Source organism: Cryptomeria japonica, chromosome 2 (genome assembly GCF_030272615.1).
Source record: "Cryptomeria japonica chromosome 2, Sugi_1.0, whole genome shotgun sequence".
Lineage (NCBI taxonomy): Eukaryota > Viridiplantae > Streptophyta > Pinopsida > Cupressales > Cupressaceae > Cryptomeria > Cryptomeria japonica.
This window is the reverse complement of record NC_081406.1, coordinates 258,230,543-258,242,840: the sequence shown is the minus strand read 5'-3', so window position 1 is coordinate 258,242,840 and position 12,298 is coordinate 258,230,543. Positions and strand designations below refer to the sequence as shown.

Sequence of the window (12,298 nt, the reverse complement as noted above, 5' to 3'; positions counted from 1 at the left end):
ATAATTTTGGTTTTTCATAGTCCGTATGGGTTTTGTGAAACTCAAAATAATGGTTTTAGTTCTACACGGGTTATGTAGAACTATGAGTGGTACTTTTTTGTTTTTCAAAACCCGAGTGGGTTATCTTGCACATCAGAACCCATGTGGGTTTTGGCTTGGTAAGAGGGTTGGAAAATGACCCTAAGGCTTGCAAGCCCATTTTCCCTCCATTTTTGTCCCTTTATACGTTTTTCCATCTTCCAACATGATTTCTCAACTTCATCATCATCAGGTTTACCATAATCTCACACGTCTTCTCATATTTCTGACCATATAATTTTTTCTATTTTTAGACAGCATTAGCATAGTAAACTTTAATTTTCTTTACCAATGCCTTGACAGTCCTCACAGACATACGTCTACCATTTTTTTAATAACTTTTTATATACTTGACCAAATTCAAAATAAATTACATATTATTTTTGTACACTAGATTCTATATAATTTTTAAAAAAGAAGTTTTCATTTTCGATTATTTTGATTCAAGTTATGCCCAGCGCACAAACAGGTACCAAATTTTTCAAGATGCGGTCACTTCAAAAAATCATAAAAAAAAATAATCAATGAAAAATTACAAAGAAAATACAAAACTTCTAGATCTCAATCTTACCTATCATACTACCAAAGGGTTTTGCAAAATACTAAATCTAATTATATATTTTGTGCAGCGCACGAAAATAGCTATGTTATGGTTTTCAGAAAAAATCAGGAACAATTTTTCGTGCGAGAGAGGTTTGACCCTCTTAATCTTATCCAATTTTAAAAAACTTTAGTATTTTAGAAACTAGATTCAGAGTACTAAAATTCATATTCTTTTCTCAACTCCTAGTTTTGAGTGTGTGACCTTCGAATATCTCTTTGAAGTTCAGGTTTACCCATTTTCACCAAAAAAAAAAAAAAAAGTAAAAAAAAGTGGCCACTTATACACCCTTTTTGTTCACCATCTTGGTGCACTTACCCATTTATCTACTTTCTTCTTACAAGGCTGGGAGGTTTGAGACCACTTGAATTTCTTGAAACTCTTATCCCTAATTGCAACAACTTTTTTGAGTCTTTTCTCTTGTCTAGTGACCTTTTCATACACTTTGTACATTGTGCTTGGTCTTGGGACATCTATCATGACACCAATTTAGTTTCTTAACCCCATTAAAAACTTTTTTATTCTAAACCTTTTGTTAACTTGATGTTGAGGTACCTATTTGAGTAATAGAGTAAAATTATCCTAGTACTCATTAACTATGAAGTCTCCTATCAAATCCTATAAATCCATTTATTTATAGTCTAAGAAAAATTGAGGTAGCCACCTTGCCTAAAAATACCAATAAATTTCTCCAAATTTATTCTTGTAAAGTGTAGGTCTAGCTTGGCCTTCTTGTTCTCCCACCATGTTGCAGCTTCCCTTGACAACAAGAAAGCTCCCCATATTTTCTTAGCATTCTCTATATAATTATGTATCTAAAAGTTTTGTTCCATGTTTATTAAGTAGGCCTCAAAGGTGTCTCCTGACACTTTGCCTTCAAACTTTGGGGTTTTAACTTTCTTCACATTGTAATAAATCTCATGAGCTAGTTGATTTTTTATTTCTGACTGAGTTCCAGCTTTTGAGAGTTCCTTTCGGTGTTCACTTTGCATGTTTCATTCTTGCCTATTATAGGCCCCCTATTTTGATTTTCTTGGTCATCCTCCATCATGTTATTCTAATTCAAGACCTGATGCTCTTAGTTCCTAATTCTAGCCTAGGTGTCATTCATCATAGATAATAATAATTGGTTTGATTAGGGCATAAGAGAATCAGTGGGTTCAAACCCTCCAAAGTCATCTCTTGTATTTTATATGTTTTTAAATTACCAATTCCTACTAATACATTGAATCATTTACTAATTTAGAACAAATATGTGTCTCATTTCATTTTGAAATTTAAACAACAAAAAGTGTTTATACACAACAAACTTTTTTTTCATTATTCACTCCAAAAAGAGAATGTACATCATGTATCATAATTTAAAATTTCACAAATTCATAAATTATTAACTACTATGTCTACTAGAGTGGGATGTCTTAATGGGCTCTTCTTTCCCTTCATATACTATTAGTATAAGTTTGTTTCTAGGAAGAAAGGTGTAGGTCCTCTTATCCCTCCATTACAATTCTCTTCCCAAATGGGATCTCTTGAGTTTGCATAGGATTCATGTTTGACTTAGAATAAGATGAGGGTTTTTGTTCTTTGTAAGCCATGTTCACCTCTCCTTTCAGAGTTGTTTAATTGCTTCAGTCATTGTTTCATTGTTTGATGGTAAAGAGAAACTTGAATAGTTGAACTTAGTTTTTTTTTTTATTCAAGAGTTCGGTCATGAAGTTCCTAGACCTTTTTCCTAGGTTTTTTGTAGATCGACATCTTGTAACACCAACATATTTTGTGATTTAACTTACTATACTAGGTTTCAACTAGTGAGCTCCTAGGTTTAGTGCTGAAATGGCATCTTTGATACCATATGTAATAGTAACATTATACTAACAACAAAAGTAAATGGTTTGCATACATCTTTCAAATAGATAATCAATCTAAAATTTGAATAATTTTTTTTTGCATATAAACTTAAATCTATCATGTATTGACAAAGTAAATAATTATGTATTAACTAAAATCTTTACATGAAATTAAAAGAATTTATATTAATTTTCTTTTTTCATATTCAAACTTGCGAACCAAAACATAACAAAGATAGAGTAGTGTTTAGAGTGTACAATGTTTTGCTTGTCAGTAGTGAAATCTAATCAAATATCTGCATATTCTACATGAGGGTTAGAGTGCTTTTCCTCCAATCAGAAAACCTAATGATCCCTCACACACCTTCATTTTGGAAGTGGCCCTACCCTTCACAAGGATGCAAACACAAGTATAGTTCTAGTTGTCATCTGAGCCTGGTGTTTAGATACCTACACAATCCTAGTTGGCCACACAATTATAGACCCTACTAACTTTGTATGACCCATTGAGTAGCTTATGCAATTGGACTTGGTGAACTGACTAGCACAAGTAGAACTTTGCAACATCTTGGACAAAGGTTTTTATTATACTTGCTAAGCATGTCATATGTGTAGTTATCTATCCACCCACACCTACTTGACTTGAGACTCACAAACACTAATTGGTATTAATTTGAGCCATTTGTTTTAAGTTGAGAAGTAGTTTAAGGACACACACTTGTTGTGTTTCATCCCTGACACCAAATAGAACTCATATGGTGTACTAGATAATTAATATTAACAAATACTTTCAAGTTCATCTTTCTCATACATAGGTGAATGTGATAGGTTGGGTGTACAAATTTTATATTCATTACTTATGGTTTGAAACATTCTTTTCCATAGCATCAAGTAATACCAACCCAATTAATTCTTCATGGAATTTGAATTTAGAATTTGGAGATTGCACTTCCTAACAACATGTAATTTTCAATTCAGACTAGGCTCACTAGTCTTTTGACATTTCCTTGCATGAAATAGGATTTGGTATATAGGGTTAAGAAGCTCAACCTCTTCCTCTACATGCACTCTGCACTCTACATACATACATATATGTGTTCTCTCTGCATTCTACACAGGCATACATATAAATATGTGCTATCTTTGCATTCCACATGCATACATATACAAGAATTTAGATAACATGTTCCTCTTGTTAATGTACCACCAAGAAGCTTATTTATTCTTTTGATAAGTTTCTCTTTACTTATCGAAGTAAAATTGTTAATTTTCCAGTTATAAAAATGATTTGTGTTTGACAAACCCATCCAATTACTAGACTAGTCTTTATAGAGATGAAAAACTTCAGTTTACAGAAGGAGTTCACATTCAAGACATATAAAGAATTCACGTATGGTTCATGGGAAAGAGATTCACAAAAATAAAGAAATGCTCTGAGCTTCTCTATAATTTACCTTGAGAGCAAATGTTTTCAAAGATAATTCATATGAATTGAGGATAACTATTACAGCTTGCGAGCTATTAATTTTCTTGAGAAGTTAAAGAGTTGGCAGTCATAGTCATGAGTTAGCGCTACACTCTTTTTCCTTTCTTATAATATATGGATAGGGTAGCTTCTCTTTTGAATTTTTTTCTAAGAGAGACTATTTCATATTATATTTGATAAAATATAACAGACAAAGATATCTTCAATGCCATTGATAGCATATTGAGAATAATTTCTATCAAATACCACTCTGAACGAGAGCATGATGTTCAACCAATATACAAAAGGAAAACTTTAAAAGAATAAAATAGTTTTACATGCCTGGGTATTATGGATGAGGCTACGTTTTCGAAAGTCTAGTAGCACTATTCCGAATCGAGCTTCTAAGCTCTATTCTCCGCAGCTATTTTCCAGGCAATATTAACCAAAACCAGCGAAGTTTATAATCATTCAAGAATAGAAAACTCGATGCCTATAACACCAGACCTCAAATCATCTTTCATTCCTTTCTACAAGATTCATTTAAGAATTTGGTTCCTATCGACTCCTTAAGATCATCTTTTGATCCTATTAAGTTTCGATTGGTCTTGCATAAAGTGTGATGAAAGTACCAAGTCAGTAGTTGTTCCTATTTGACAAAATACATTTAGAGCTTGTCAGCTCAAAGATTTATATATAATTGAAGTGATTAAGTTTAATAATTCATGACCTAACACAGCTGTAATAGTCGGCAAAACTATAAATTTGATTCTTGATTCCATAGCTGGCTATCTAGCCAAAGTTATTATCTTCAATTTCTACAAGGATTAAGAAATAAGAGTTACATAATTCTCACTTTTCATAATACATATTTATTTCTTATAAAAATATATACCATATATATATATATATATATATATATATATATATATATATATATATATATATATATATATATATACATTAGTTATATATATATGTATTGTCAGTAAGATGAGAGGGGGGGTGAATCATAAAAACTCAATAATCAATGTATTCATCAGATTCAACCTCGGTAGCCTTTACTAATATGCAACTATGACTGTAAATCATTCAAACTTATTAAAAGATACACTTAAAACATCATAACACATTTAACACCAGATTTAACGTGGAAACCCAAATAGGGAAAAACCACTATGGGATTTTAGACCCACTAAAAATTATACCCTTCTAGAGTATGCTCGGTTAAAAGCCAATCCCGTTACATATTACATAAATACATTGCTAGATGTGACTCGGTTAAAGGATTTCCCTCAGACTTGTTAGAATCTTGCACTTTTTTAGAAGTGACCTTATCAAAGGATTTCAAACACTCATTCAGAATGTTACCTTGCTACAGGATTTACAAATAAGACTGTTAGGTCCACTCGATTAAGAGATTTCCTATCACTTACATAATAAATAACAGTATAAAATATATCTGCAACTTCACATCTGAAATGCTAAAGCAGACTCTATGTGCTCAAAATAATCTTGTCATAAGACTTATCTTGCTCCTTGTTGGGCTTCTCAATCTGTTCTTTAATCAGATATTCAATCTTCTGTGCTCGGTGATTACTATTGTAGTATCACTGTTCTTCTATTTGCCCGCATTCATTGTTCATCAACAATTTCTTATTTATAAACAATTCCTAACCGCTTAATCTCCTTGATCACATTTCCCATGATCAATCTTAGCCATCAGATCTTCAAACTTGACTAGGTTCATTGTATCCTTTGATTTAAAAACATTTTATCTCGCCTTGGAACTTGTATTCCTTCCTTGGAACTTGTGCTAGGTTGTGATCGTTCAATCTGCACTGTAGACCTAACTCTTGTATTTTCATTGTCGTAGATCCTCAACAAACTTTTTGCATGACATAACAATCATCTATACATCTCCAGCTCATTGGCATCTTTCATTTAATAATGCTTTTATCCATCCAATGCATTATGTTATTACTCGATAAATACTGAACCTTTACTCGGTAGATATTCTGCCTTCTTTGACTGATATCGATAACCTTAGTGTTTACCGACTAGCTTCATGCTCGGTAACATAGAACAATATCAAATCTTAACTCATTTATTGAATGAAATCTTTTCTCATTCTTAGAATACGCATATATAGGATATCAAAGTAATCAAAACAACAAAATCTCATCAGTGTCTAACTCGGTAATAGTTGCCCATTGAATAACTTATTGCTTCCTTTCAATTTCATTCTTTTTGTGTCACTTACTGACATCTTTATACTTATCAAAACATACTCATTCAGATATGGCAACATCATACTAAATCAGAAAATCAATTGCTTGATATCAATGACAAAATAATATTATTAAGATAGTAATCATCCTTTCTCGGTTATACCAACAATCTTACTGGAATGCCAACACTCTCCCTTTGTAAAATGCTAACAATGTATATCTATATATATGCATATACACAATTTATACACATAAATACATATATTTAGGTAAAAGAAACAAAAAAAATTGGAATTCGGAGATGGAATCGGACAATAGTGGGGTTCCTGCTGATGATCCTGAATACGAACCTGCGGAGGAAAAAGACAAGATGGTTACTCTTGAGACACTCGGCAGCAAGAACCCCCCCCCCAAATGGGCAGCCAGTAAATACAAAACCACCAGCAAGTTGATCTCCAAGGCCGAACCTCTCACCAAAAAGAAAAAGCTAGTGGCGAAGGATCACAGCTCAAAGATTATGGACCTAGGGATTAAACTGGACATCCCTGTTAATGTCCAGAATGACAACCAGGGAAAAGATGGTAGTCTGATGAATCTTGTCATGGAAGCCACTAGAAGCCAGGAGCACTACTGGAAGTGGGTTGAGTGCGAAATCGTCACCCTTAAGATAGGGGTTAAAGAAATAATTGACATTTTCACTGCTTCCCCAAAACCCAGCAAGCTGGAAAAACTCATGATCATGACTCAAAAACTCTCTCAGAATGTTGAGGTTATGAAATGTAACCATGAACAAAGGTTTGATAAAGTGGAACAATCCATGGCTGAGATTAAGAAAAATCTCAAGAATCTGGTCGACATTAGTAAAGAAGCCATGAACAACAACATTGAGGGGCTGGAAAAGATTAATGAGATGGTTGTTGATTATAGATCCTTCCACAGTGACCTGATGAAAGAACTTGGTGGAGATGATGTGGCTGCTGGAGACGCTAAAACCATGGGACCCAGTTACATAACCAGGAGCAGAAGTGGCAACAAGGGTACCTCCAGATTCATCATGGAGGAGCTTGAGGAAATAAATAGGATTCTCATCCAAAAGAACAAGGATCTGGTGCTCTCGCTCAACTGAGAGCTTTTTTGTTTCAACTTGCTTGTCTATGTTTCTTTTGTTTTTTCTTTTGTTTGGGGTTGCCCCCTATTTTGTTGTTGTTTCTTGCCGGATTGGCTGTTGGCCAGTTGTTGTAAAACTTTAGGTTTCGGGTCCTTGTAAAACCCATTTATCCTTATCAAAAACAAAAAAAAATGAAACCTAGAAATCAGAACTTTGGATATTACAAAAGTGCTTCCAATAAAAAGACATAAAACTAAGGACACCATCTACCCCTCCCAACTTTGATTAGGTTGATGACTAAAGTTATCTTCTCGGTCATCTGGCTCAACCAGGTGAGAACAGGGAAAACCCTTCTAGAGTTTGACTAAGGTTGACTTGATTTACTAGACTGTGTTCTACTCAAGTTACTAGAGTGTGTTCTTAGCTCTAATGGCAACACAACCTTTTCTTGCATTTTCAACCCTCTCCCCAATGATGCTCTCTCTCTTTTTGGTGGGTTGTAAAGTCTCTTGCATCCAAGTTTGGATTCACAAATCTAGTTATACAAATCATAAACCATCTTAGACATAGCAATATCAAAACATTAGATACACTATTAATCATTTGAGTCATATATTCATCCATTGCAATGCAAACTCAATTAAATATTAATTTTTATATCGATGAGGTTACACATTCATTCATCTCAACATTATTATGCAAGAAAAAAATAACACTTGTATCATGAGAGAAGGGTGTAACACTAACCATATATAATAACCAAATGATATAAACATGATCCATACTTTGTGATATTAACATCATGACGTAGCTAATTAGGCTTACATTTTTCTTTCTTCTCATTTCCTTAACTAGTGTTTCATTTATTATCCTTAAGGACAAGATTACTGATATGAAACTCTTAGATTTTTATACATTTGTTATAGTTTATATATTGATACTTCTAATAAATTTATAAACAATTTAAGGTATAGGTATTGCTCATTAAGTAGGTTCAACTCGTGTAACTATACAAGTCTATACTGTTTATTATTAATACGGTCATGCAAAGAAATGCATAATAATGGTAATTTAATCTGAAATGACAAGATTACTTCAATGTTGAAGACTTGAAACTATAGAGTGGGCCCTATAAGAGTGTGGATGTTGGTATAGTAATCCCATAAGGTTGGATGGAGATAGAGATGGCAATCATAATTAGAACCAATCATATTTTTCTGAAGAAATCTAAGCTAGTTTTTTCTTATAATTAACCATTGTTTCAGGGATAGTATGGAGTATGCAAATAATGTTTGATATAAAAGTTCTCGTATAAAGTGTAGATCTCATATTTTTTTAAGGAATTACTAGGGTGAAAAAACAAACCTATGTTACACTTTGGGCCAATGAAATAGTTTCAATCGAAAGGTTTCCAGCTAATTCCTTTCCAGTCAAGACTGTTTCGATTGAAACCACATGGTGCATGCAAGGCAGCTACATGACAATATCTTTTCATTCGACTTTGTTTTGAAGCTGAAAAATACTTTACCAAAAAGGTTTCAATTGACTGTGTGAAATATGAATATTAGCAAAAGTGGGGGCCTAAGCATTTTGATTAGGACCCAAAAAGTAACATTTTTTTACCAAAAGCTCCTATGAACCTCTTACTTGCGAACGTACAAACGCTTGTAGGTATTCTCTTTACAAGATACAATAATTTTTATTTTTTTTAAATCTAGTAGAAAAATGAGGATGAAAGTAATAGCTTAGAATACATTGACTTGCAAGCTATTTTAACTAAATGTCATGTAGGTAAATGAAGACTCAAAAAATGTCATATAGATAAATGCAAGATAATTTAAGAATTAAATTTATTTTTTATGATTTTTTTTCAATTATAATTATTAAAAATTATATAATTTAAAAAATAAAATAAAATATAAACATTAGATAATAACAATTATTTTTTAATACAGTGTACAAAATATAGTAAACTATTTTTATAAAATATTTAAAGTCATTACAATTCTAATAAAATAATAAAAAAAACAACTAAAAGGAATAGCTTAGCATAGATTAATTTCCAGGCTAATCTTTTGAAAGCAATATCATTTTGGCAGCCAAGAACGTCTACATTCCTCTCGAGCTCTCCAATGCACGTTTGTCCCATTTAATCCACTAGATTGAAAAGATGTCCAATCTTCAAAAGCCTCTTTCAAGTCATGAACCTTGGCCTTCAATCCTTTACAACAATTTGCATGCATAGTGCACACCACACTCAAAACATTACTAGATTGGCAAAATCCACTGAAATATTTGGTATCAAGGAAGCGTGCACGCAGACCTATTTCAGTAATATTTGTAGTCAACTTAATGGAGCTCCACACATCCTGATCATCCATGTGGGGCCTCATTATCATGGAATTGAGCCACACTTGCATCATCTGAATAGTCCTATTGTTTGAACGGACTAACATGAATCCTGTATTTGCTTCATTTCTCATATCACTTGGATTCCCAGAAAACCTATCGCACGACATTTCAAGATCTGTGTCCCTTAAAAACCTCTGAAATGGGTTTCTAAGCCATATTATATCTGAATCCTGTGCAAAAGCAAGAACTTTATAAAATTAACTATAACATATAAGTGTGCATGACCAAATCAGTTAATATAGCATTTGAATAGGATTGATAAAGATTACACTTACGGAGAAAAGAAAGGTGTAGCCTCTGTGTAGGACATTGGTGAGGAAGAGGATTCTAGAGCGCATCATCTTCAAGAAATCCTCCGACATGAACACGCTCTCGCCTGAAAAATCAACTCCTGCAGTCTTTAGTCGATAGCAATGATGATGGATTTGTGTGCAAGCGTTGAATGCCTTTTCATCGTAGGCAACTACCAGCAAATTGTTTAGCAGTGGTGGCGTTTCTTCCCCAATTTCAAAGCTCTTCATAAACAAGTCAAAAATGCCGCCAGACTCCATCCATGCTGTGTTCACTGTGGTAATTATCACCGTCTTGTTGGGCATGGAAGCCCTGCCCAAAGCTAATGTCAACTCGTCCTGATCAGTCTAAAACCAGTATATCAATAAGAAAATCACTTCAATTCATTCTTCAATATACTATCCTCATTTCAAAGATTGAAATTTGATCTCAGATTATGACTTACTGAATTGTGAATCTTCAGATCTCCTTGAAATTGGCTGTTGATGACATTGGAGATGGCCTTTTGGAAAAGTAACTTGTTGGAGAGAAGTGTGAAAAACACCAACACACAGCAGATCACTCCCAAAATGATCTCTCTCTTGCTTAGATCCATAATGGCCATGACCCACGAACAACTTGGAGCTGCACGAATTGAAATTGGTTGAATACTGAAGCAACTGTAGCAACAATCAGTGAAGAAAAAAAAAGAAGAAATTGCAGACAGAAGGAGAAGATTGTTAAAGAGAAGAAGACTATCATTTTTAAATGAGAAATCAATGAATGGTTTGATTGTCATACAATTGGAAAAAGTTGAAAAAAAAACAAAAAGATGGATATTATAATGGTAGTTGTGATTAAGGGGAGTGTTCGGAATTAATTTCAACTACTTCGTCATCTAATCTTTCACATCTCATATCCACCGTATGCATAAAAATTCTACATACATGATTCAAAACAGATTTTCTCGAATTTAAAAGAATTTTTCATTAACTACTCCAACGTGGCCATTGTACCATTTGAAGTCTTCACATAGATTATGACTAACATGAAATATAATTTTATATTGTTACCTTAGAAGGTTCTAGATGTCTATTGGTCCATTCTTGAATGCATATTCTAGATTGATCTAAAGACGTCTAAAATGACGCACATGTAACAGATTATGACAGGAGTTTAAAAAATGATCAAGAGATCATGTGGTAGATAAGATGAATGTTGTAGCATTACAAACATATGTAATGTCTGATCTAATTAACAAATAGAGTGTTATATGTTATAGAATATTGAGCAGATTTTTGTGTTACATATTTTATGTTTCTATTTATAGGAGAGGACCCAGCACCCTAACTTCGCGCTTCTCAAAATCTTACGTGGAAATTTCAAATCACTCCGAATTTTTTTATAGCAGCTTACTTGGCAAGTCCCCTACTTATAACTATCCACATAAACAAATATGATACCACATCAGCATGCTTTTTGCCAAGGTATCCAAAACAGCCCAAAAAAAATGTGAGGCCAATAGGTGAACAAAAGGGCCCCAATACTTGTGCACTTGATGTGGCATCGCATGATTGATTATTTTCACAACAAATGGTATATTTCATTCAATTATTGGTATTTATCATACAAGTATTGGTGCAATGTTGTACAAAAGTTGGACATTAAATCAGCAAATATGTATGGGGGTATTAAATCAACAACTTCTATCACAAGGATTGGAACGTGCTCAACTACTAGATCCTTTCCCCTATATGTTTTTTTTTCAACTCCCCCATTTCTAACACAATAAAAGTCCAAATCTACCAATAAACTGTAACGTAAACAGTCATTGCCGTGCAGATAATAAAAGTCCAAATGTACCAATAAACTGTAACGTAAACAGTCATTGCGGTGCAGGATACAGTTAAGAGAATTGACTCGAAACTCGTCGATTTCTTCTGTTATCTTCGTACCAACTCCGAATGTTGATTTCTTATTTGAGTAACGTGCTTGTTTAAGATTACCCAAGTTATAATTCCTTCCTATCCTATATTCTATATTCAATCCATTACTTGTTGGAATATTAATTTCTCACCACCGTAATGCATTAATATGTCAGTTTTGTAATTGCTCTGTTGTTGTAAATTGACTCGTAACATGTGGATTTGATCATATACGCTCATACAAACTTTGAATGCTATACGCTCTTACCAAGTTTGAATGTTATCAATTCTATTTTGAATAACGTGCTTCTTCAAGATTAACCGACTGATAATTTCTCCCTATTCTCTGTTCAATCCATTA

At 33.2% G+C, this 12,298-nt stretch overlaps 1 protein-coding gene across 2 annotated transcripts; it reads right to left on the bottom strand.

Moving 5' to 3' along the window:
* Positions 1-9,287: 9,287 nt before the first annotated feature.
* Positions 9,288-10,760, bottom strand: LOC131066116 (uncharacterized protein At4g15970). 2 transcript variants are annotated; one of them, XM_059216912.1, is made up of 3 exons: positions 10,479-10,760; positions 10,018-10,380; positions 9,288-9,912 (listed from the first exon to the last, which is right to left on the bottom strand). In XM_059216912.1, exons 1-3 carry the CDS (start codon positions 10,635-10,637, stop codon positions 9,418-9,420), a joined length of 1,017 nt encoding a protein of 338 aa, XP_059072895.1. In that variant the 5' UTR covers positions 10,638-10,760; the 3' UTR covers positions 9,288-9,417. The 2 variants fall into 2 exon arrangements, with proteins under 2 accessions (XP_059072895.1, XP_057856804.2); XM_058000821.2 differs by having other exon boundaries at positions 10,018-10,371.
* Positions 10,761-12,298: the final 1,538 nt, after the last annotated feature.